This window comes from Neofelis nebulosa, chromosome 1, assembly GCF_028018385.1.
Source record: "Neofelis nebulosa isolate mNeoNeb1 chromosome 1, mNeoNeb1.pri, whole genome shotgun sequence".
NCBI classification, from domain to species: domain Eukaryota; kingdom Metazoa; phylum Chordata; class Mammalia; order Carnivora; family Felidae; genus Neofelis; species Neofelis nebulosa.
This window is the reverse complement of record NC_080782.1, coordinates 123,117,091-123,143,173: the sequence shown is the minus strand read 5'-3', so window position 1 is coordinate 123,143,173 and position 26,083 is coordinate 123,117,091. Positions and strand designations below refer to the sequence as shown.

Sequence of the window (26,083 nt, the reverse complement as noted above, 5' to 3'; positions counted from 1 at the left end):
TACAAACTTCTGGGTCCAGGAATCACATCTTGTTTTTAAAACAATACTAACAACATCAGAAACTGTAAAGAGTATAAAACAATTCTTATGGAAGATAGAATATATTTTTAATCACTAAACACAATGAGTAAAACAACATTTGTTTCTAAAGGGACATTTATATTAGTGGAATTTAGGTAGCTTTCATCTAACTGAAAATCTGTGGAGACGCATGGTGGCGCTGCAGGATAACATCGCGCCGGGGGAAAAGAAACTGAATTGGATGATGTTCTGGGCCCTGTTACCCAGTGCGCACAGAGCGTTGGGAAGACAAAAAGAACACACCTTCAAAGGGCGAACTACAAGCTATTCAAAGGGGTTAAAATCCTTAGGCCTCCGAAGATTCGACGGACATTATCAGAGGCACATTTCCCAGAACTGCGAAGGGTAGCTGAAGCGATTCTGCAGGAAGCTTTCAGGAAGGGAGCTATGGAGAACGGAAGAGCAGACACACTGCAGATAAGGCAAGTCCTGCTTCTCTTTGTTTTGCTAGGAATATCTCAGGCGGGTTCCGAGTCTGGGCGCTTTTCTGTGGCAGAGGAAATGCAGAGTGGGAGCTTTGTAGGCAACTTGGCAAAGGACCTGGGAGTAGAAGTGGGTGAGCTGTTCTCAAGGGGGGCTCAGGTGGTCTCTAATGATAACAAAAACCGTTTGCAGCTGGACAAAAACACCGGGGATTTGCTCTTAAGCGAATCGCTAGACCGGGAGGAACTCTGTGGCTCCACTGAGCCTTGTGTGCTGCATTTCCAGGTATTAATGAAAAACCCTTTGCAGTTTTTACGCATTGAGCTCCAGGTCACGGACATAAATGACCACTCTCCCATATTCTTAGAAAAAGAAATGCTCCTAGAAATCCCAGAGAATAGTCCTGTTGGTGCTGTGTTCTTACTAGAAAGTGCGAAGGATTTAGATGTAGGAATCAATGCTCTAAACAACTACATAATAAGCCCCAACTCTCATTTCCACATTAAAATGCGAGTCAATCCGGACAATAGGAAATACCCAGAGTTGGTTCTGGACAAGGCACTGGATTATGAAGAGCAGTCGGAGCTCAGTTTCATCCTTACTGCTCTGGATGGTGGGTCTCCACCTAGGTCTGGGACTGCAACTGTCCGGGTGGTGGTTGTGGACATTAATGACAACTCCCCCGAGTTTGAGCAACCATTTTATGAGGTGAAGATTCCAGAGAATAGCATATTAGGCTCACTCATTGTCACCGTCTCAGCTTGGGATTTCGACTCGGGAAAAAATGGAGAAATATCATATTCTTTTTCCCATGCCTCAGAAGATATTCGCAAGACATTTGAAATTAATCAAAAGTCTGGAGAAGTCAGTTTAACAGCATCCATGGATTTTGAAACAATTGAATCATATTCAGTAATCATTCAAGCTACAGATGGGGGAGGTCTCTTTGGAAAATCAACAGTCAGAATTCAGGTGATGGATGTGAATGACAATGCTCCTGAAATAGCCATATCGTCAATTACCAGTCCAATCCCAGAAAATTCGCCTGAGACTGTGGTTATGGTTTTTAGCATCCGAGACAGAGACTCTGGGGACAATGGGAGGATGATTTGTTCTATCCCAGAAGACCTCCCTTTCATGCTAAAATCTTCAGTTGAGAATTATTACACTTTGGAAACGGAGAAAATGCTGGATAGAGAGAGCCAGGCCGAGTACAACATCACCATCACCGTCACCGACTTAGGGACCCCCAGGCTGAAAACGCAGCACAACATAACCGTGACGGTCTCCGACGTCAACGACAACGCGCCCGCCTTCAGCCAAACCACCTACACCCTGCGCGTCCGCGAGAACAACAGCCCCGCCCTGCACATCGGCAGCGTGAGCGCCACGGACAGGGACTCGGGCGCCAACGCCCAGGTCACCTACTCGCTGCTGCCGCCCGCGGACCCGCAGCTGCCCCTGGCCTCCGTGGTGTCCATCAACGCAGACAACGGGCAGCTGTTCGCGCTCAGGTCCCTGGATTACGAGGCGCTGCAGGCGTTCGAGTTCGGCGTGCGCGCGGCCGACCGCGGCTCGCCCGCGCTCAGCAGCCAGGCGCGGGTGCGCGTGCTGGTGCTGGACGACAACGACAACGCGCCCTTCGTGCTGTACCCGCCGCAGAACGGCTCTGCGCCCTGCACCGAGCTGGTGCCCAGGGCGGCCGAGGCGGGCTACCTGGTGACCAAGGTGGTGGCGGTGGACGGCGACTCGGGCCAGAACGCCTGGCTGTCGTACCAGCTGCTCAAGGCCACGGAGCCCGGGCTGTTCGGCGTGTGGGCGCACAACGGCGAGGTGCGCACGGCCCGGCTGCTGAGCGAGCGCGACGCCGTCAAGCACAGGCTGGTGGTGCTGGTCAAGGACAATGGCGAGCCGCCGCGCTCGGCCAGCGTCACGCTGCACGTGCTGCTGGTGGACGGCTTCTCGCAGCCCTACCTGCCGCTCCCGGAGGTGGCGGCGGCCGAGGCGCGGGCAGACCCGCTCACCGTCTACTTGGTCGTCGCCTTGGCGTCCGTGTCGTCGCTCTTCCTGTTCTCGGTGCTGGTGTTCGTGGCGGTGCGGCTGTGCAGGCGGAGCCGGGCGGCGTCTGCGGGTCGCTGCTCGGGGCCCGAGGGCCACTTTCCGGACCACCTGGTGGACGTCAGCGGCGCGGGGACGCTGTCCCAGAGCTACCAGTACGAGGTGTGTCTTCGGGGAGGCTCGGGGACTAGTGAGTTCAAGTTCTTGAAGCCGATTATCCCGAACCTCCCACCCCAGTGCTCTGGGAAAGAAACGGAAGAAAATCCTACCTTTGGCAATAGCTTTGGGTTCAATATATAGTGACAATAAGTAGCTTTTATATTCCATATATGACACTTTTTTGTTGCCCCTTCCAAATCAATGCTATTTCCCCTAATTTGTGTGTATTTTAAATTGTATTCAGTGTACATTTATACTGTCACTAATTCTACCCATTTTTACTTTTAAGAGAATGTTTATCTTTGTGATTGTAATGAGATGGTAATTTATTTTGTAATCCAAGGCGTCTTAATGTGTAATGAGTTTGCGTCCTTAAGTTATAACACCAAATCACTTTTTGTCCATGACCCTCTCTCCAGTTGAATTTTGAACTTTCACCCACAATTATGCTTATGGTAAAATAAAGCAGACCATTTTCAGAGTATTTCAAGTGTGCAAGTATTTCTTCATTCTTTCTTGCATTTTTTTCTTGCGGTGTAGTAATGGTTACTATTCAGAAATGTAATTTTTGTTTCCTTAAATTCACTGCATTTATATTAACATTTAAAAATGTTTATTGCTGTTTAAAATACACCTGAAAAATCATGTCCTTAATAGAATTGTAAGTGTAATCACCTTGTTAGAAAGGGCCAGAGCCAAATTTTTAGCATCTTTTCTTCATGCATCCTGGAGAGTGACTGTGAAAGCATATCAATATTGTGGCTACCCAGAGAGTCTTGGAATATGAAGTTATAATTTTCCAGATTTCTTGTTGATATTACAAAGCTATGATACAATCCACTTGAATCCATCTGAATAATTATTTGTATAGCATAAAGTGGACTGTATGCTAATATTTATAATTTTTGCTTTCTGTATCCTCCCAGAATCTCACACACACACACACACACACACACACACACACACGGCACCAATTTCTTTTTTTTTTAATTCATTTTTAAGTCCTCTCTATACCTAACGTGGGGCTTGAACTCATGACTCAAGATCAAGAGTTGCACACTTTACCGACTGAGCCAGCCAGTGCTCCTGGGTACTAATTTCTAAACGTAAAATGAGAGCCAACAGAAAAGTTATGTTGTATATATTATGTAATATACAAACATAATAGAAAGAAATGTTTTGTAAATAATTATTAGATGTTTTATGAAGTCTGAAATTGCCCATATTATTCCATTCTCATTAATTTTCAAGCATGGTTATGATCCACTAAAGTGATTTCATGACCCTACTAATAATGGACTGTAATCCAAAGTGTGAAAACCACTTTTCTCAGAGATATATGTAAGTATTTGGGGAGCAGTATCAAACGATAATCCTTTAAGGTTCTAATTCAAAACATTTTTTTTCCCGAACACATTGTAAGAGAAAGTTTTGTCTAATGCAGCACAGGCACCAACAAACCACTCTTGGCTTTAGTAATGTGACTACATTACAGAAGAGAAAGCTTTCATTGTTGGGGCAAGAGTTTGCCAGTGAATCTCATCAATAAGCCCAAAGTCTATACATTGTGGAAGGAAAGTGTAGAGAAACAAAATCAGTGAGGCTATCGAGGAAAGGAAGTGTGTGAGAGAGAGAGTAGGCACAGGAAGGATGAAATGGGTGAGGGTGAGGAAAATGATTGTTCTGTTACCTCTAGTACCTCTAGAATCAGTGCCAGAAACTGCCTCTTTAATAAATTTAAAAACTTTATCTTATCAATTAGCAGGGCTAGGTATTAGTTAATGTCAGGAAGCAGAATCTCTTGCTCTAGCATATCCAAAATAATGTTCACACTTTCTGAAAGCTACAATTTCACTACCAGTTCTTCTGAACTGCATAAACTGATTCATAATGCTTTGAATTCAAGACAAATGGAGGGAACAGAAGTTTCTTCTGCAGGCTAATTAAATTCTAATTTCCTATTTTTAGAAGTGGAACTAGGAGCAAGTTCTTTCCTCCTCTAAATGAAAGCTGCTTTACATAGAGAACAAAGATTCATAAAAAATTTATAAATCAAAGTCAAGTATTAAGATTACCTCCTCTCTTGGGGTACCTGGGTGGCTCAGTTGGTTAAGTGTCTGACTTTAGCTCAAGTCGTGATCCCATTGTTTTTGAACCCCACATTGGGCTCTGTGTTGACAACATGGAACCTGCTTGGGATTCTCTCTCCTTCTCTCTCTTCCTCTCCCCAAATTGTGCCTTCTCTCATAAATAAATAAACTTTAAAAATATCCTATATTGTATGATCCCATTCGTATGATATGTTATGAACAGGCAAATCTATAGGGACAGAAAGCAGATTAGTGGTTGCCTACAGCTGGAGGGAGGGTATAGGATGGAGAGTGGCTAAAGGGTAACAGGTTTCTTTTTAGGGCATGGTGTTCTGAGATTAGACTGTGGTGATAATTGCACAACTCTGGAAATATACTAAAAACAATTGCACTGTACACTTTAAATGGGAAAACTCTCTGGTATGTAAGTGATATGTCAATAATGCTATTAATAGCAGTGATGAGAATGGTTCTAGCAGCCTGTGTCCCAAGTTAGATGGGCCTTCTGTCATCTATAATATGGGAGGGGGAAAGTGCAGTTCAAATAGCTCAGGCACGGGTCGCTTGGGTGGCTCAGTCGGTTAAGTGTCTGACTTAGGCTCAGGTCATGATCTCACAGTTCATGGGTTTGAGCCCCACATCAGACTCTGTGCCGAATGCTTGTTCAGAGCCTGGAGCCTGCTTCAGATTCTTTGTCTCCTCTCTCTGCCCCTCCTCTGCTCATGCTCTGTCTCATTCTTTCTCTCAAAAATAAATGTATATTAAAAAATTTCAAATAGCTCAGGCAGAAAATCTAATGTGTTGCAAGAGCAGAAAAAAAGACTAGGTTTTCTTGCTTCAAGTTTTTCCAGAAATCTGAACAGGAGGACTTGGGACTTGTGTATTTATAAAAAGAACTATGTGTTTCCTGACTCTAATGGAGAGTGGCCAGGCCTTCAGGAGCTCAGATGCCCAGATAAAAGCAACCAACCAATTATCTTCAAAGGTATAACTAAAAACAAATTTTGTTCTTATGCATCAAATAACTCATTTATAGTTAAATTTAAGCCAATGCATAGAATTCAAACTGGATCAGCCAATTTTATATCAAAGGACTATACATTGTCCACTGGGGAAAAGGTCACTTACAAAACGGAGATGTGAGAGATGGCCCAGCCTCCCAGAGATGATTTCCCTGAAAATCGTTACCAATAAAAATCAAGTAAAAATTTACGTTGGAATTCACTATGAGAAAGGACATAAAGACATTTTAGCTTACAAACACTTTGTTCTGCTCATCTCCTTTCTACCTCAATTCCTGCTACCACTCCCAGGTCCACTGGTTAATCTAACAACATGGCTTTTCAATCCCTAGATATTCACCTCTCCTCTGGCTCAATCCTTATGCCCTGGCCATGTGCTGTACTTTTCTACCACCCCAAATTGGTTCTTTATATGAAATAAAAATTTCAGATATCTCTCAGAATATAATCCACTATGTCTTTAACCCTCTCATTCTGCTATTCCTGTCACATCTTGTCTTTACCTTATTAGAATCTTTATTCCACGATGCTTTTACTATATATTAACTCCCTTCATGTTCTAATTTCTCTCCTGTTCAGCTGATTCCCTGGTCTACCACTTCTAATCATCCTCATGCCCATATTCTCTATTCCCTTGTTCAATTTTCCTTCACAAAAATCACCTGATGAAAATCCACTCCAGATGAATATAATTGTCCCCTTCCTCTTCTGTCATGTCAGGGATGCTGCACTCTCTAAGTGGAAAGTTAGAGAATTATCACTACTATCACACTAATTTTATCACATCTACTTAATTGGGCTTTCAAGACCAAGAAATCATTTTATATTTTCCTAATCAGTTTTCTCTTCTATTCTTCATAACAACTACTTCAAACCTAGTTATCTTACTTTAAATTTCTCTCTCTACTACTTACTTACCCACCCCTTTCAGCAGATAACTTGCTTAATACCTTGCCAAGAAAATAGAATCTATCAGATAGGAATTCTCTTAAATTTCTGGCCCCAAACCTACACACTGGATAGCATTGGTACTTATAATGACCTTCTACCCAAGTCCAATCCCTTCATTTGTTTTCTGGATCCTATCTTTAACCACCTTCTAGGGGCTTCACTTTGATTAAGTCTTCTCTTTTCTCCCTCTCTATTGAATACTACAAATAAGCATTTTAAATAAGTTCAAATTTCCCTAGGTTTAAAAAAAACCCTACTGAGTCTCAAGACTCCTCCAGAGACTATCAATTTTTTTTCTTTGGAGCTAAATTTGAAAGGATTGTCATCTTTACTTCCTTATCCTTCTCTCTTTTCAACCAAGTGCAATCTGATTTTCATTGTGACCATTCTAAACCGCTACTGTAAAAGTGGTTGAAGATTTCTGTACAAGTTAGATAAGGTTATATTGCTGAACAAAGCAGTACAATTACATAGTGGCTTGTAAAAGTGTGTATCTCCTTAAAACAGTTCAAGTGTAAATGAATAGGTATACGAGGCAGCTTTGCTCTTTACAGTCCTTTGTTCCAAGTAATTGCTCCTACATTTCCTACTGCAATGTCATAATCTGCATGACTGTAGCTGAGTCACTGCCACATCTAGGTTCTAGCTGGCTGGGAGGGAAGAAACACATCTAGATGTCTTCTATTCTAGACCTAGGAGTGGCAAACAAAAATTCTATTCACAATGTTAGTGAGAACTTAATTCAATTGGCCATGCCTAACTACAAGGGAGACTGGGACTGGCATCTATGAATAGCCAATGTGCCTGGGTACAGGGAACAGGTTCCCTGTTCTATAAAGGGAACAGGTTTTGGCAGACATCTATTAGAATCCTCCACAATGACCATCTTCTTAATACAAGGAATCATTTCAACATTCATTTTTCTTGAGTTTACTGAAGCATTTGCTACTATTGATCTTCCTCATATCCTTGAAATGCTATTTGCTTTTGGTTTCATGATTCTCGACTCTGAGCTGTCTTTGTCTTTTAAAAGATACTTTATTTCCTCTCTCTTCTAATGAAGGTGTTTTTTTCAGACTTTTGCCTCTTCTGTTGTTACCTGACATACTTTTGCTTGATTATCTTAGAATTCTCATGGTTTCAATCACCATATACATGCTGGTGAAACCCAAAGTCCATATCTACCCCAGTTTATATTCTATATATAATTACATACAGCTCCACATAGGGACATGCATGTGCGAACACTTACACATATCTTCCAAGGCATTCATGTTAGTATCAGCATGTACAAAATTGACTTCAGCTTTTTCCACTTCAGTCTTTTGTTCTTCAGTGTTCTCTGTCTTAGGGAATGACACAACTAACCATCCAGTTGCCAAGTCCAGAAGTGTGTTAATCATCCTTGATTCTTTCCTTTTTTTTCTCCACATGCAACCTATCAGTGACCAGATCCTAAGTATCTTTCTAAGCACCCTTCTTCTCTCCATCCACACCAGCATTACTCTTAAACAGGCTGCCACCATCTCCTAACTCGTGTCTCTGATTCCAGTCATTCCTCCTGAAATTGATTCTCTATACTTCCTTCAAACTGATTTTTCAAAAATGCAGATGCAATCATGTTAATCAAATGTTTAAAACTCTACATTGTGTAGATGTGTACATTTTCCATAGGATAAAATTTTAAATTCATGCTATATCCTATATAGTAACTTGTGTCCTCACCCCACTCCCCCCACCCCTGCCAGTCTCCCTTTTTTTTTTAAACAACAAACATTTATTTCTCACAGTTATGGATGCTGGGAAGTCCAAGGTCAGGGTGTAAGCAGATTCTGTCTGGTGAGTCCACTTCCTAGTGGTTCTCTTCTTGCTGTGTCTTCACAAGGGAGCTCTCTAGGATCTCTTTTATACGGTCACTAATCCCACTCATGAGAGCTCCAACCTAATGACCAAATCACCTCCCAATGGCCTTACCTCTCCAAATAACATCATACTGGGGATTAGGTTTAAACATGTGAATTTGGGGGAACAAAAACATTTAGTATCAGTTTCCTTTATATTTTAAATATAATTTATTATCAAGTTGGCTAACAAACAGTGTATACAGTGTGCTCTTGGTTTGCGGGGGTTGGGGGGTAGATTCCCATGATTCATCGCTTACATACAACACCCAGTGCTCCCCCCAGTCTCATTTTTAAATTATCCCCTTCTATGGTTTAAAGTTCAAGGCATATTTAACTTCTTTCTGTTCTTCAAAAGGTCTGCCGGAAACACTCCTTCTCCTGGCTAGCTCCTTCAGATCACAACTTATAGTTTACTACCTTAGGAAAGCTTTCACTGATGTTCAAAAATCTGGGCTAGATTTTATTTTTTAGTAGGTACTTAACTAGCACTTACTAGCAATTTTGTAAATATTAATTCATTTGATTCCTACTATAATAATCCTAGGAGGTAAATACCATTATCACCCCTATTTTATAGGTAAGGAAACAGAGATACATTACTTGTCTGAGACTGAAGATATTGAATGGTAGAAGTAGGATTCAAATGTAAATATTTTGGTTCCAGAATCCATGTTCATATGCTATGCTGCCTCCTAGGTACAAGATGGCCCTTCTAGGTATTTCTGTATTACTCTTTACCTATGAATACATTGTGAAATATTTTAATAATGTGTCTGCCAAATTTTCATCCAGTGAACTCCATAAAGACAAGGACTAAATCTATTTTATTTATGCCACCTTCTTACATGTAAATTAAATTTTTTAAAATGTTTATTTATTTATTTTGAGAAAGAGAAACAGAGCACAGGCAGGGGAGGGGCAGAGAGAGAGGGAGAGGAAGAATCCTGAGAAGGCTCTACACTGTCAGTGCAGAGCCCGATGTGGGGGCTGGATCCTGCGAACTGTGAGATCATGACCTGAGCTGAAATCAAGAGCTGGAGGCTTAACTGTGTGAGCCCAGGTGCCCCCACATGTATATTTTTAAAATATGTGAGAAAAAGGTAATGACATTACTAACTATAGTTAACTGAATTCAAAAGTATTTACAAGAGCAAAGGAGATAATATATTTGAAATTCTCAAGAAATGGCCTAAATAAAATATTATTTCTTCAATTCAGGACATCTTTCTTCCCAACCTCCCTTCAGTTCAAGACATTTTAATAGAGTCTTCTTGTCAGCATTCAAAACAGCACTAATTAAATGCCCTGTATAGACTTTGTTTGGATCGTGATTCAAACAAACCAACAGTAAAAAACAGTTTGGAGAAAAATGAGGAATACCAAACACAGACTGAGTATAAAGTATATCAAGGAATTATTGCTAAATTTGCTGGTTTTAATAGTGGTATTGTATTTATATTTTAAAGCCTTTATCTATTAGAGACACTTGGTGAAGTATTTAGAGGTAAAGATATATGATGTCTGGGATTTGCTTTAAAATACTCCAGAGGTATTCATGAATTATTTGTTCAAAGAAAACAAAATTTTTTTTAAAATTCATGGAAACACATGGTGGCGCTGTAGGATAAGATGAAATCAGTGCATGGACTACACTGTGGGCTCCATTATTCAGGGAACAGAGAACATCCAAGCCACTGAGAAGAGAGGGAGTAAAGGAGCTTCATCTACTAAAGCTGCTGGAGGACTATATACTCTCCGGGGGTGGGGGTGGGGGGGGTCTTATTTTTTAAAATTCAGCTTCAGCTTCCAAAATTAGGGCTGAACTTAAATTTTTCTACAAAAGAGGTTGCTGGAAGGAGCCATGGAGATCAAAGGGGTGCTCGCTCTGCAGAAAAGGCAAGTCCTGATTCTCTTTGTTTTGCTGGGATTATCTCAGGCGGGTCCTGAATCGGTGGGATATTCAGTGGCAGAGGAAACAGAAGTTGGTTCTTTTGTGGCAAATCTTGCAAGGGATCTAGGGCTTGGGGTGGAGGAGCTGTCCTCACGCGAGGCCCGGGTAGTGTCTGATGATAATGAAAAGCACTTACAACTTGATTTATTGACGGGGGATTTGCTCCTAAATGAGAAACTGGACCGAGAAGAGCTCTGTGGCTTCACCGAGCCGTGTGTGCTACATTTTCAGATGGTATTGGAAAATCCTTTAGAGTTTTTTCGGGGTGAGCTGCATGTCAAAGACATAAATGATCACTCCCCTATGTTTCTGGACAAGGAAATACTTATTAAAATATCAGAAAGTACCAGCAGTGGAACCACATTCCTAATGGAGAGTGCCCAAGATTTGGATGTAGGAACCAACAGTCTCCAAAACTACACACTTAGCCCTAATTCTCATTTCTACATTAAAATTCGAGACAGTGGTGATGGAAAGATATACCCAGAACTGGTCCTGGACAGAGCATTAGATCATGAGGAGGAGCCTGAGCTCACATTAACACTCATAGCACTGGATGGTGGATCTCCACCCAGGACTGGAACAACTTTGGTTCTCATCAAGGTCTTGGACATCAATGACAATGCCCCTGAGTTTGCTCAGAGGCTCTATGAAGTACATGTCCTGGAGGACACACCTGCTGGCTCCTGGATTATCACCATTTCTGCTAAGGATATGGATTCAGGAAATTATGGGAAAATATCATACACATTTTTGCATGCATCAGAAGATATTCGTAAAACATTTGAAATTAATCCAATATCTGGGGAGGTTCATTTGAGATCATGCCTGGATTTTGAAGTAATACAGTTCTACACTATAAATATTCAGGCAACAGATGGTGGGGGTCTTTCAGAAGAATGCAGTCTTCTGGTTAAAGTAGTAGATATAAATGATAATCCACCAGAAGTGACCATTTCATCATTTACAAAGACAATTCCAGAGAACGCCTCAGAGACTCTAGTTGCTCTTTTCAGCGTCCGAGACCAAGACGCTGGGGATAATGGGAGGATGGTTTGCTCTATTCAAGACGAGCTGCCTTTTTTTCTGAAACCAACCTTCAAGAACTTTTTCACTCTAGTTTCGGAAAAAGCACTGGACAGAGAGACAAGATCTGAGTACAACATCACCATCACCGTCACCGACTTGGGGACCCCCAGGCTGAAAACGCAGCACAACATAACCGTGACGGTCTCCGACGTCAACGACAACGCGCCCGCCTTCAGCCAAACCACCTACACCCTGCGCGTCCGCGAGAACAACAGCCCCGCCCTGCACATCGGCAGCGTGAGCGCCACGGACAGGGACTCGGGCGCCAACGCCCAGGTCACCTACTCGCTGCTGCCGCCCGCGGACCCGCAGCTGCCCCTGGCCTCCCTGGTGTCCATCAACGCGGACAACGGGCAGCTGTTCGCGCTCAGGTCCCTGGATTACGAGGCGCTGCAGGCGTTCGAGTTCGGCGTGCGCGCGGCCGACCGCGGCTCGCCCGCGCTCAGCAGCCAGGCGCGGGTGCGCGTGCTGGTGCTGGACGACAACGACAACGCGCCCTTCGTGCTGTACCCGCCGCAGAACGGCTCTGCGCCCTGCACCGAGCTGGTGCCCAGGGCGGCCGAGGCGGGCTACCTGGTGACCAAGGTGGTGGCGGTGGACGGCGACTCGGGCCAGAACGCCTGGCTGTCGTACCAGCTGCTCAAGGCCACGGAGCCCGGGCTGTTCGGCGTGTGGGCGCACAACGGCGAGGTGCGCACGGCCCGGCTGCTGAGCGAGCGCGACGCCGTCAAGCACAGGCTGGTGGTGCTGGTCAAGGACAATGGCGAGCCGCCGCGCTCGGCCAGCGTCACGCTGCACGTGCTGCTGGTGGACGGCTTCTCGCAGCCCTACCTGCCGCTCCCGGAGGTGGCGGCGGCCGAGGCGCGGGCAGACCCGCTCACCGTCTACTTGGTCGTGGCCTTGGCGTCCGTGTCGTCGCTCTTCCTGTTCTCGGTGCTGGTGTTCGTGGCGGTGCGGCTGTGCAGGCGGAGCCGGGCGGCGTCTACGGGTTGCTGCTCGGGGCCCGAGGGCCACTTTCCGGGCCACCTGGTGGACGTCAGCGGCACGGGGACCTTGTCGCAGAGCTACCAGTACGAGGTGTGTCTGACGGGAGACTCGGGGACCAATGAGTTTAAATTTCTGAAGCCAATTATCCCCAGCCTTCCAGTCCCTGACACTGGCAGGAATATAGGGGGAAATGAGAACTTTAGGAATAGCTTTGGATTCAACATTCGATAAAATTACTTTAAACTTTGAATCTTTTGTTATTCTTGACAATCTGTGGATACTTTTTGCCAGTCTATAATGAATATTAGGCTGTATTATAGTTGCATGCACTATCACTTCTTGCGCTCTCCTTATAGTTGCTTTGAAAATCTTTATTAGTGGTCATAATGAAATGGAAATATAATCTGTGTTTTCTGTTTTTTTACACTTATTTGGTCATAAATGTTATATTAACAGTTATTAGAATTTTTTGTTTTGGTAATGGTGTTATTTTGCAAGACAATGTTACTAATTATTTGGAGGTACAAACTGATGTATTAAGAGTGAATGCCCCTATATATGTGATTGACTACTAGACATTACATTAAATCATAAAGAAAAAATAAAAAGTGCTGTTGGATCTGGGTGGAGTCATACTGGATTTTATTGCACTATTCACTTTGCAGAGTTTCATCATAAAGTTTAAAAAATGATACTCCTCCATATTCAGTGCCTAGGATACCTTATTTGCTTGCTTTTTTAGTGTTTTTCAAGAATTCACTTTATGACAAAATAAAAGTGACCACATTGAAAATTATTGATTTCTTGGGGCGCCTGGGTGGCGCAGTCGGTTAAGCGTCCGACTTCAGCCAGGTCACGATCTCGCGGTCCGTGAGTTCGAGCCCCGCGTCAGGCTCTGGGCTGATGGCTCGGAGCCTGGAGCCTGTTTCCGATTCTGTGTCTCCCTCTCTCTCTGCCCCTCCCCCGTTCATGCTCTGTCTCTCTCTATCCAAAAAGAAATAAAAAACGTTGAAAAAAAAATTTGAAAATTATTGATTTCTTAAGTAAGTTTCCTTTGTTGTTCTTGTTAAGCTGTTGTGGGGAAGGAGCCTTATAATGCTGTGGGCCTTGATGTCACTGTTTTGTTTTCTTAAATACCATGTTTGCTAGTTTAAATTTATTTTTTATAGTTTATGATTTAACTAGAATGTAGGTCATGGTATCATCCTGGGTATGATAATAACTCCTTCAGAAGAGTACAGATAGAAACTTCTTAAGAAATTGAAATGAAAATTCAAACTGTTAAATGAATGAGGTTCGCTTTTCTATTGATTTGTAAGAGTAAATATAAAAAATCTTTAATACTTTGTGGTCTCTCTCAGATATCCACAAAGAAGGAATGTGTCTGTATTTATGGTTTATAGATATCTCATGGTATTACAGATTATGTCTCTAATATAGAGTAGACAGTTTAATGGAAGATTATAGGTAGAGATTTTCATAGCTATAATGCAATGTGGATATAGAGCTAGTGTACCTTACATTTTTGTAGTTTCTCTCTTAAAATTAGATATTATAGACTAGATGGTCTAATAAAATGGAATTTGACATTGTGAAATGGGTGAAACAAATACCAATTTCCTTAGGAATTTTTTTCTTTCCTTCATTAAATTTTTACTTATTTTGTGTTGCAACAGGTATTTACTAGTTGTGAGAATTTCATATAAATTGATATTTAAACAGTAAAATCTTGAAAAACAATGTTTGGGCCCTCTTAATCCCTCAGACTCATAAGAAGTAAATCTTATGCTTCTTACACACTAATAAGAATAGATAAGAACAGAATAACCTATTTGAATAATGTGGGAACAAATTTGTAGACTACCAGATAGAGTAGAAGAGAATAGAATCCAGGGTCAGATCCTTTTATATGAGAACTTGGTCTCTTTTTTTTAATTCCAAGATTTTTTATTTAAATTCAAGTTAATTAACATATACTGTAGTATTGGTTTCAGGAGTAGAATTTAGTGATTCATCACTTACATGTTGTTACCCAACACTCATCCCAACAAGTGGCCTCCTTAATGCCCATTGCCCATTTAGCCCTTATCCTCACCCACCTCCCCTCCAGCAACCTTCGTCAGTTTGTTCTCTATATTTAAGAGTCTTTTATGGTTTGCCTCCCTCTCTGTTTTTATCTTATTTTATTTTTCCTTCCCTTCCCCTATGTTCATCAGTTTTTGTTTCTTAAATTCCACGTGAGTGAAATCATAGTATTTGTCTTTCTGTGACTGACTTACTTTGCTTAGCATAATACACTCTAGCTCCATCCACATCTTTGCAAATGGCAAGATTTTATTATTTTGATAGTTGTGTAATATTGCACATCTTCTTTATCCGTTCATAAGTCAATGGACATTTGGGCTTTTTCCATAATTTGGCTATTGTTCATAGTGCTGCTATAAACATTGGGGTGTATGTGTTCCTTTGGATCAGTAGTTTTGTATCCTTTGGAGAAATACCTAGCAGTGCAATTTCTGAGTTATAGGGTAGTTCTATATTTAATTTTCTGAGGAACCCTCACACTATTTTCTAGAGTAGCTGTACCAGGTCATGTTCCCACCAACATTGTAAGAGGGTTCCCTTTTCTCTCCATCCTTGCCAACTTCTATTGTTTCCTGAGTTGTTAATTTTAGCCATTCTGACAGATGGGAGGTAGTATCTCATTGCAGTTTTGACTTGTATTTCCCTGATGATGAGTCATGTTGACCATCTTTTCATGTGTCTTAGTTATTTGTATGTCTTATTTGGAGAAATGTCTGTTCATGTCTTCTGCTAATTCTTAACTGGATTATTTTTTTTTTCAACGTTTTTTTTTTTTTATTTATTTTTGGGACAGAGAGAGACAGAGCATGAACGGGGGAGGGGCAGAGAGAGAGGGAGACACAGAATCGGAAACAGGCTCCAGGCTCCGAGCCATCAGCCCAGAGCCTGACGCGGGGCTCGAACTCACGGACCGCGAGATCGTGACCTGGCTGAAGTCGGACGCTTAACCGACTGCGCCACCCAGGCGCCCCTTAACTGGATTATTTATTTTTGGCCATGTTGAGTTTGATTAAGAGAACTTGGTTGTAATAGGGGAGGTGTTAAAATCACTAGGAGGTAGGAGCAAGTCATATTACTTAGAAAATGCTATTGGGAAAATTGGGTCACTATATAAAGAAAATCCTGATCTCATGCCATATAAGAATAAACTTTATATGGATCTAAGAGGTGAATTTAAAGTATTTTAATTGAGAAAATGTAATAAATCTAGGTAAAAATATATTTATGACCATACTATTAGTTTGAATTTCTTAAACAAGGCTTTAAAAGTACAAAATAAAGATGAAAGTTGACAAATATTTCTATCTCAGAACTAGAGGACAGCATAGGCAAGATAAAAGACAGGTAGAAGCTACTTGCAGCAGTTTACTTGAGAAGGATTAATATTCAGATTATTCAAATAATTGTTGCAGATAAGCAAAAATCAAAAAGTCGAGAGACAATAAGATTTTTTAAAGGATAAAGGGAAAAGAAATTTTAAAAAGGGAAACCTAAGTCTGAAAAGAACTTGAAATGATGCTTGACCTCATTAGTTGGTGAAAAAACATACTACAATAAGACACTAGTTTACACCCATTGCATGCGTAAAAATGAGAAATTTGCATAATATCAAGTGGAACAACAGGAAATCACATGTACAGCCCACTTTGAGAGATTTTCATAGGACTCAATGAAATTTAGAATGAATATACCCTCTGATTCAGGAATTCTACTTCGGGTAAATAAGACAGAAAATTCTTTCATTTTTCATTGAAGTATAGTTGACACACAATGTTATAAGTTTAAGAGGTATAAGCCAGAAAATTTCTTTCACGGCTTCACAAATGATATATATAAGAATGTTCATCTTGGGAATCAATCCCCAAGAATAGGAGTCAATCCTACATATCCATCAGTGAAACAACTGATAAATGAAATGTGGAAAAGGTTTCTGAAGGATATTTTATTTTTTATTTTATTAGGTTTTTTTAGTGTTTATTTTATTTTTGAGAGAGAGAGAGAGAGACAGAGCGTGAGCGGGAGAGGGGCAGAGAGAGAGGGAAACACAGAATCTGAAACAGGCTTCCAGGCTCTGAGTTGTCAGCACAGAGCCTGATGCAGGGCTCGAACCCACGAACTGCGAGATCATAACTTGAGCTAAAGTTGGACGCTTAACCGAATGAGCCACCCAGGCACCCCTAAATCCCAAATACTTTAAAGTTTATTTTTATTTATTTATTTTGAGAGAAACAGAGGCAGCATGAGTCAGGGAGGGGCAGAGAGAAAATCCCAAGCAGGTTCTGAGTTGCCAATGCAGGCCTTGACGTGGGGCTTATCTCATAAACCATGAGATCATGACCTGTGCCAAAATCAAGAGTCAGACGCTTAACTGACTGAGCCGAGGCACCACCCCCAAGATATTTTGAAAGGAAGAAAGATACTGAAATTTATGGCACAGTGCCATACTTATCTATGTAATAATTTCTTATATATTTATAAATATATAAATAAGCATATTGGAGGGAGAGAAATAAGAAATGCAGGAAAGAAGATGTGTTTAAAGCAGAATAAGGGATACAGAAGTGGGAGATATACCAATGTCAATGACAGAGATTGTATCTTCCAAGAGATTGTTTTAATTGACTACAGCATTATAGAGTTGATTTAGTATTGATTAGTTGAAGTTGGTAAAAAATGCATATTATTTCTCTATCTTCCTGAGGTCAATTGCCCATACTCTAGGAAGCTAAGAGTTGTAACTTTGAGACATAATAATATCCTTGAGACTTATTTTTCATAAGGATGGTATAGATTATGTAGACCAATGCTTCCACTGAAAAAAATTAGCTAATAAGACACTAATATATTATCAGGTCACAATTAATGTCTAAGGGTAATCCAAGGAGATAAATGAACCTAAAAACTACCTTTTCCCTGGAATCTATAGAGTTCTGGAAAGTGTGAACCCCTATTTTGATGGTTTATATAATAAGGGAGGAAATCAAAGCATAACAAAGTGAGAAGTTTATAGAAGAGCTCTGCATTAATAAAAATGGATCCCTAAGAGATATACCTTTGAGATGAAAGTAAACTGGAAATGGGCAAGTCCTTGTGTGGAAATTCAGCTCTGAACTTGTTAGTGGTTGTTGACAAGTAGTGCTTCCAGATCCTGATGGAACCAAAAGCAGACCTTCTATGTAAGAAAGCTCATCCTAAGGCTAAAAACATTCATATAAATAAGTTTTCCATTCTTAACTTGAACAAAGATAACTGCATACACAAGGAAACATGACACCATGAGTGAGAGCCAGCAGAAAAAAAACAGAACACAGAAGTATACCTCAAACATTTTGATTAGCAGACATAATCTAATAATATACTGAACACTTAAAGGTTATACTTGAAGATGTATAGGGAATAAGAAATGTGACAGATTATTAAAGAACCAAATAGAAATCCTAGATCTGAAATATATAACCAAAATTTAAATTCAATCAAAACTGGATAAAAGGTTTATTAGGAAAGTAGATATTACCAGATGAATAATTTGAGAAGTGAAAGATAGGTCAGAATATAATTTATCTAGCATATAGCTCAGAGAGTTCAGAAGATGAAAAATATGGAGGATATGGTTAGAAACATAGGACAAACTAAAAAGGTTTAAGATAGGATCAGAAGCAATATTTGAAAAATATTGTAGGGATGTCTGGCTGGTTCATTGGTGGAGCACATGACTCTTAATCTTAGGGTTGTGAATTCAAGCCCCACGTTGGGTGTGGAGCCCACGTAAAAAATTTATATATAATATAGAGAGATTGCATAAATTAAAAAATATATAAAAATGAAAACGCATAGGGAAAAGACATGTAATCTTTAAATACATGACAGACAGACAGCTATGTTCCATGTTGACAATCTCTAAACTGTGGCACTGAAAACTAAAAGTAAGATATCTTCAATATGCTGAAAGAGATTAGCAAATCTTCCTGCCTTAACAGTCTTTGCACATAAGAGTCATCAAATGAGAGAATCAAATGAGAGAGATCAGTTTGGGTTTAAATTAAACAAGATGGGGGGGCACCTGGGTGGCTCAGTCGGTTGGCCGAGGGACTACTGATTTCAGCTCAGGTCATGATATCCTGGCTTGTGGATTCAAGACCCACCCTCAAGCCCCTAGTTAGACTCTGGACTCCGCACACTGTCCTGGAGACTGCCTGGGATTCTATCTCTAACTCTTTCTCTGCCCCTCTCCTGCCTGAACTCTCTCTCTCTCTCAAAATAAACTAAAAAATTAAACAAGATCATAGGAGAGAGGTGGCGTAAAGACATTTGATTTCTCAAATATAACTTCTTACAGTTTTCCTCTGTCCATTCCTTGCCACAATTTCAAGTCCAGGAGTCTGACCTCTCTTCTAGCCTTCTTCCTTTCTGGTGACATTCACTTCTAGTCTAGTCTTAGTCACCTAAGATTATGGTCACTTTCTGGAGATGGTAGTCTCTCAGAGCTACATCATCTCTGAAATCACAAAATCAAGCACACTCCTAATGTACAGCTTACATTCTTTAAGGGCTGCAATCATTATTTATACCAATAAACCCCACATTAGCTTCTGCCCCTCAAACGTCTCTTCTCAACTTTATTTATATAATGTAAGATCATTTATAGAACTATTTATATGGGATGCTCTATGGATAATTCAAACTCAACATGTTTTAAATTAAAATTTTTCCTTCCTCAAACCTAAACATTACCTCCAACTCTATACCTGTTCCTTTCTTCTCCTCTTCCTGTTTTTTTCTATCAGTTAATAGCACCGACATTCACTCCATTCCCTAAACCTGAAAAAAGGTACATTTACTTCACTTTTTCTTATCAGACCTCCTCCATGTTTAAATCTGTCACACATCCTGTAAAGTTATCATTTTTTAAAATGCTTATTTTTGAGAGAGGGAGGGGGCAGACAGAGAGGGAGACAGAAGATCCGAAGCAGGCTCTGCACTGGGCTCAAACTCCGGAACCATGGGATCATTACCTGAGCCGAAGTTGGATGCTTAACCGACTGAGCCATCCAGGCGTCCCTTGTCATCTTTTTAATACAATCTTATTATTGCATTTCTAGTTGAGGTTAATATCCTCTCCTTTTATATTTAAAAGCCTTTAAAACATTGCATTTCCACTGATGTAGAGTCCAAATGCCTTGGCAGGGCTTACAAAATATTTGCTTATCTCTCCAGTCTCAGTTCTCATTTCTTTCCTCTTGATCTATGGCTCAGCCATATTGATCCTATTTTAGTTATTCCAAAACAGTTCTGTCATCTCAGATTTGTACAAGTGTTTTTTGAAATTGTCTGGAAATTTTACTTAACCCCCAATTTTTGTTCCAGGAAAGTGTTTCCTGTATTTCCAAATTCTGGTCAGATGACCCTTATCTATGTTGTTAACAATAGCATATGAACTTTTGCTATCATGGTATTCATTATGTTCTATTTTTAAATGTGTAATCACTTTTCTGCCTCCATCTTTCAGGACAGGAACTATGTCTGTCTGCTTACCACTGTATCGCTAATACTCACTACTATTCCTAGCACAAATTATATGCTCAATAAATATTTGCTTGACAAAGTAATGAATGGATGAGTAAAATATTTATAATTATGCCTCTGGAAGGTCTGGGTCTACAAAATAGGTTTATTTTCCACAACTAAACCTGGATCTAGTTTGTTCAACTTTTTAAATTTTTTTTTCAACGTTTTTTATTTATTTTTGGGACAGAGAGAGACAGAGCATGAACGGGGGAGGGGCAGAGAGAGAGGGAGACACAGAATCGGAAACAGGCTCCAGGCTCCGAGCCATCAGCCCAGAGCCTGACGCGGGGCTCGAACTCACGGACTGCGAGATCGTGACCTGGCTGAAGTCGGACGCTTAACCGACTGCGCCACCCAGGCGCCCCTGTTCAACTTTTTAATGTCAGAAACTCGACGTATCTTACTTTATTAACTACTGTTGAGCATTTACTTTCTACTGCTGACAGGTAAGTCTCCTACAGAGTATCCCTAAGTAAATAGTATCATTTACCGAACCTGAAATGCCCAGCCTCCCCAAAGCAACTATTTGCATATATCAGGTTCAGTTACAAATGCATGATCTTATTGTCTTTTCTAAGAGACTCTGCTGATAGCTAAAGACTAAAGCCTCTGGTTCCCCTTTCCTTTCCAATTTTCCTGGGAACATTCTGCTTACAAAATCAATTACATGAATTCACTTAACTATTTGTAGTTATTTTATATATTGTCTTCAAAGAGAGATCATAACTTACTTGAATTGGGGGCTATATCTTACATACGATTTTTGTATTCACCCAGCTCTTAACAGATTGTGGTTTATTCTGTTAAAGACTGAATAGTAATAGCATCGCATATCACAAAGAATGCAACTCAGAAAATAAGAATATAGGAGAAAGTGTAATTTAAATTAATCAATACAGAAGATAAATTAATATTTTGTCTCACACTTACTTGACTGTTTAAAACCTGAGAATCTGCAGTCGCGTGGTGGCGCTGCAGGATAAGATGGGGACTTTTCTGTATCATCAAATGCTCTGGTCTCCATTAGTCAGTGGAACTGAGAGCACAGGAGAAGCAGGAAGGGGGAAAAGAGGATTTCAAGAGAAAGCTAAGGAACCAACAACACCTTCGTGGCAGGATTACAAACCCACAGATTACCAGTGGTCCAGGCTGATAGATGAGAGGAGCAATTTAGGAGCTGTTTGCAACTGAGTTGAAACATTTCTGCAGAGAGATGTTTGTCTAAGGAGCCATGGAGTCAGGAGAGAGGTGCCCTCAGCAGATAAGGCAAGTGCTGCTTTTCTTTGTTTTCCTGGGAGGGTCTTTGGTGTGTTCAGAGCCCTGGCGCTATTCTGTATCAGAGGAAATGGAAATTGGCTCCTTTATAGCCAATGTGGTGAAAGATACAGGTTTGGGTGTTGAAGACTTGGTTGCACGGGGGGCAAGAGTCATCTTTGATGACCATAAACCATATTTACAGTTGGATCAGCAGACTGGCAACTTGCTCTTAAATGAACAACTGGACCGGGAGGCACTTTGCCATCTCACAGAACCATGTATATTGCATTTCCAGGTATTATTTGAAAATCCTTTACAGTTTTTTCGGGCTGAGCTTTGGGTCAATGACATAAATGATCATACCCCTGCATTCCTAGACAAACATATACTTCTGAAAATCTCAGAAGGTACTGCTCCAGGAGCCTCATTTCCAATGGACAGTGCCCAGGACTTGGATGTAGGAAAGAATGGTGTCCAAAACTACACATTAAGCCCCAATCCTTATTTCCATCTTAAATTACAAGACAGTGATGATGGAAAAAAATACCCAGAGCTGTTCCTGGACCAATCTCTGGATCGAGAAAAGGAATCCGAGTTTACATTAATTGTAACAGCTTTGGATGGCGGGTCCCCGTCCAGGTCTGGAACTACACTTGTTCGTATTTTGGTCTTCGATATCAATGACAATGCTCCAGAGTTTGAGAGGTCTGTCTATGAGGTTCAGGTACCAGAAAACAGCCCTCTGGACTCCTTGGTCATTAGGGTGTCTGCTACGGATTTGGATGCGGGAATATATGGAGAACTATCATACTCATTTTCCCATGTCTCCAGAGACATACGGAAAACATTTGAAATCCATCCAATTTCTGGTGAAATCCGCTTAAAAGCGCTTCTGGATTTTGAATTAATTCAGTCATTTACAATAAATATTCAGGCAACAGATGGTGGTAGCCTTTCAGGAAAATCAGCAGTTTTAGTTCAGGTTGTGGATGTGAATGACAACCCACCAGAAATAGTCATGACATCTCTTACCAGCCCCATACCAGAAAATTCGTCGCGTGAGATGGTGGTCGCTATTTTCAGTGTAAGAGATCAAGATTCTGGGGACAACGGGAGGATGGTGTGCTCAATTCAGGACGATCTCCCCTTTCTCCTGAAGCCTACCTTCAAGAATTTCTACACTCTGGTAGCAGGACTCCCACTGGACAGAGAAAGCCAGGCCGAGTACAACATCACCATCACCGTCACCGACTTGGGGACCCCCAGGCTGAAAACGCAGCACAACATAACCGTGACGGTCTCCGACGTCAACGACAACGCGCCCGCCTTCAGCCAAACCACCTACACCCTGCGCGTCCGCGAGAACAACAGCCCCGCCCTGCACATCGGCAGCGTGAGCGCCACGGACAGGGACTCGGGCGCCAACGCCCAGGTCACCTACTCGCTGCTGCCGCCCGCGGACCCGCAGCTGCCCCTGGCCTCCGTGGTGTCCATCAACGCAGACAACGGGCAGCTGTTCGCGCTCAGGTCCCTGGATTACGAGGCGCTGCAGGCGTTCGAGTTCGGCGTGCGCGCGGCCGACCGCGGCTCGCCCGCGCTCAGCAGCCAGGCGCGGGTGCGCGTGCTGGTGCTGGACGACAACGACAACGCGCCCTTCGTGCTGTACCCGCCGCAGAACGGCTCTGCGCCCTGCACCGAGCTGGTGCCCAGGGCGGCCGAGGCGGGCTACCTGGTGACCAAGGTGGTGGCGGTGGACGGCGACTCGGGCCAGAACGCCTGGCTGTCGTACCAGCTGCTCAAGGCCACGGAGCCCGGGCTGTTCGGCGTGTGGGCGCACAACGGCGAGGTGCGCACGGCCCGGCTGCTGAGCGAGCGCGACGCCGTCAAGCACAGGCTGGTGGTGCTGGTCAAGGACAATGGCGAGCCGCCGCGCTCGGCCAGCGTCACGCTGCACGTGCTGCTGGTGGACGGCTTCTCGCAGCCCTACCTGCCGCTCCCGGAGGTGGCGGCGGCCGAGGCGCGGGCAGACCCGCTCACCGTCTACTTGGTCGTGGCCTTGGCGTCCGTGTCGTCGCTCTTCCTGTTCTCGGTGCTGGTGTTCGTGGCGGTGCGACTGTGCAGGCGGAGCCGGGCGGCGTCTGCGGGTCGCTGCTCGGGGCCCGAGGGCCACTTTCCGGGCCACTTGGTGGACGTCAGCGGCGCGGGGACGCTGTCCCAGAGCTACCAGTATGAGGTGTGTCTGCGGGGAGGATCGGGGATCAGTGAATTCAAGTTCCTTAAACCCGCTATCCCCAACGTCTCTCCCCCAGAAGGTAAAATGGAGGAAAGCCACACCTTTCTGAATGGCTTTGAGTTCATTTAGGGATTTGATTACTCTGCAGAACTTTTAGAGTGAGTGCTATTTCTTTGTAAAATATGTTCATTGTAATGTAAAATTCTTTGTTTTGGGTAACTTCATTTTACTTAAGAGTTTCCAGAAGTTTTGATGAATTTTCTGCTATCTACTTTTTAAATATTAACTGTGGAAAAACTAAGAGAGCTAGGATTTGCTTAGACTTTCTTCCAAAATGCAACCTCAAGTAATTTATTCAAATATACAGCATTTGCCCTTCAAGCTTAATGGTACACTGGGTTCAGTCATATTCTCTGGGTGTCTAAGCTGTAAATCCTCTCACTGAAACTGTTTTTATATGTTTGATAGAGGAAAGTGCATGATATAAATAAAAACCATGCATGGTTTCTGAGATGTTATCTTATTTAGATTTTTTAAAAAACCATAATCAATTTTGCCAATCTTTCCAACCAAATATTTGAGTAATTTTTCTGCATTTAGGTATTTTTCTTTGTAAACACTTTGGAACTGTATATATTGCTGGAAGATGTATTAAAATAAATTTTAATCTTGTTTGGATTAAGATACATATCCAGCCCACACTTCTTGTCTGAGAACTTCCTGGGACTTCCCAAGGGAGGTAATCACTGTTGAGATGTTTATTATACTTTTCTTTACCTCTCTTGGCCATTTTTGATTAGCCTAGTAATAGACTCCTGATTAAAGTAGACATAGTCACATTCTCCAAGCCTCTAAATTTCTACTTATGATGTAGTTCATCTGTTTTTTTCTTGATTGCTTGTAACTAGGAAATAAATATTAAGTATGGGCTGAGGTAGCCATGTTATACTTGTGTAAGCTGGCAGGACAGAGTGGCATGTAGAGAGGGAAGAAAGAAAGGAGGACTGGAAGGAAAATGAGAAGGAATAAGGGACTGGTGGAGGCAGAAGCCTAAGAAACAGAAGAGACTAAGAGCCATTTGATTCTAGGCATGTTAGTTCCTGATTCCAGTGTTCCTAAGTCCCTAATGTCTAATTGTCCTTCACATTTGCAGTGAAACTCCAGTTCCCTAATAATAAAACTCCTTTATTTAACGCATCTTGGGGAGAAGGCATTTGTTGAAACCAAACTCTTTTGAATGATACATGCAATTTTGAGTATTCAATTAGACTACCATAAACTCTGGTCTTTTACTGCAGGTTTTTAATATTATCTTAATCAATGAATGGGATAAAAATGTACAAGCTTAGAGATAACTAATCTGTACTAGAGAGTTTTGTTACAAAACTCAATTTTGTAAATAATTTATAAGATCTTTCAACTTAAAGATGTTATAAAATGTTTTATGAAATATTTTGTTAACAGGTATCCCTCCTTTGTTTAAATGTGCTTCAGGATTAGTTTTAAAAAGTAACATTGAATTTGTTATTGTTTGGATATCTATACATCAAACCTTCCTTAGCATCTCTTTTAAAAATAACTAAGTTCAATGTGAACAGAATTATTTTATCATTTAATGTAAAATCTTCAGGATCTATAAATAATCCCATTTATAAATAATATGGGGTAATTCATGATTTCATTAGTAGTAATTTGATTGATTCTAGTTTATTACTAGAACTTTCATGAAAAAAATTTCAAGCTTTCTACCAAGTATATGGGCTTAAAATGTTCTTCTCAGAAGAGAAAATAATGTGAAAATTTATCTGAGAGATGACAAATGGGAATTAAAAACTAATTTTGATCCATTAATTTACTGATACAGGTACCAGCATCTACCTATTAATATTTTTTAAAGTGCATGGACATTAAGGGCACATTTTCTTGGACTGTTGATTCCATAATAAAGAGTTTGATGCATGACCAACATCTTTCTATGAGGAAAATTATCAGATTTTTATTGTTACCAGCATGTTCCCACATTTTAGATTTACATAATCAAATTTGTTTTGCTGTGTAGAGGAAAACATTATAAAATAGAATGTCAGTTTGAGTGATTTGTACCTTAATAGAATTAAACTAATATGCAAGACAGTTTTTACACTTGGCCCATGCTGTTTTCCCAGTTAGCCACATATTAGTGTACCAGATTTCATGATAGTATCTATTTAAAAGTTATTAAAATTTTG

General features: G+C 41.4%; 3 protein-coding genes across 3 annotated transcripts; all 3 read left to right on the top strand.

The window, feature by feature from the left end:
* The first annotated feature begins 7 nt into the window (after positions 1-7).
* On the top strand, positions 8-3,205 carry LOC131514258 (protocadherin beta-11-like). Its single transcript, XM_058734074.1, has one exon. The coding sequence runs from the start codon at positions 469-471 to the stop codon at positions 2,860-2,862; it is 2,394 nt and encodes a 797-aa protein (XP_058590057.1). The 5' UTR covers positions 8-468; the 3' UTR covers positions 2,863-3,205.
* A 918-nt stretch (positions 3,206-4,123) lies between these two features.
* Positions 4,124-13,511, top strand: LOC131514247 (protocadherin beta-14). The gene has a single exon (XM_058734031.1). It carries the CDS (start codon positions 10,550-10,552, stop codon positions 12,944-12,946), a length of 2,397 nt encoding a protein of 798 aa, XP_058590014.1. The 5' UTR covers positions 4,124-10,549; the 3' UTR covers positions 12,947-13,511.
* Positions 13,512-20,738: 7,227 nt separating this feature from the next.
* On the top strand, positions 20,739-25,988 carry LOC131514225 (protocadherin beta-18-like). The gene has a single exon (XM_058733991.1). It carries the CDS (start codon positions 21,597-21,599, stop codon positions 23,982-23,984), a length of 2,388 nt encoding a protein of 795 aa, XP_058589974.1. The 5' UTR covers positions 20,739-21,596; the 3' UTR covers positions 23,985-25,988.
* Positions 25,989-26,083: the final 95 nt, after the last annotated feature.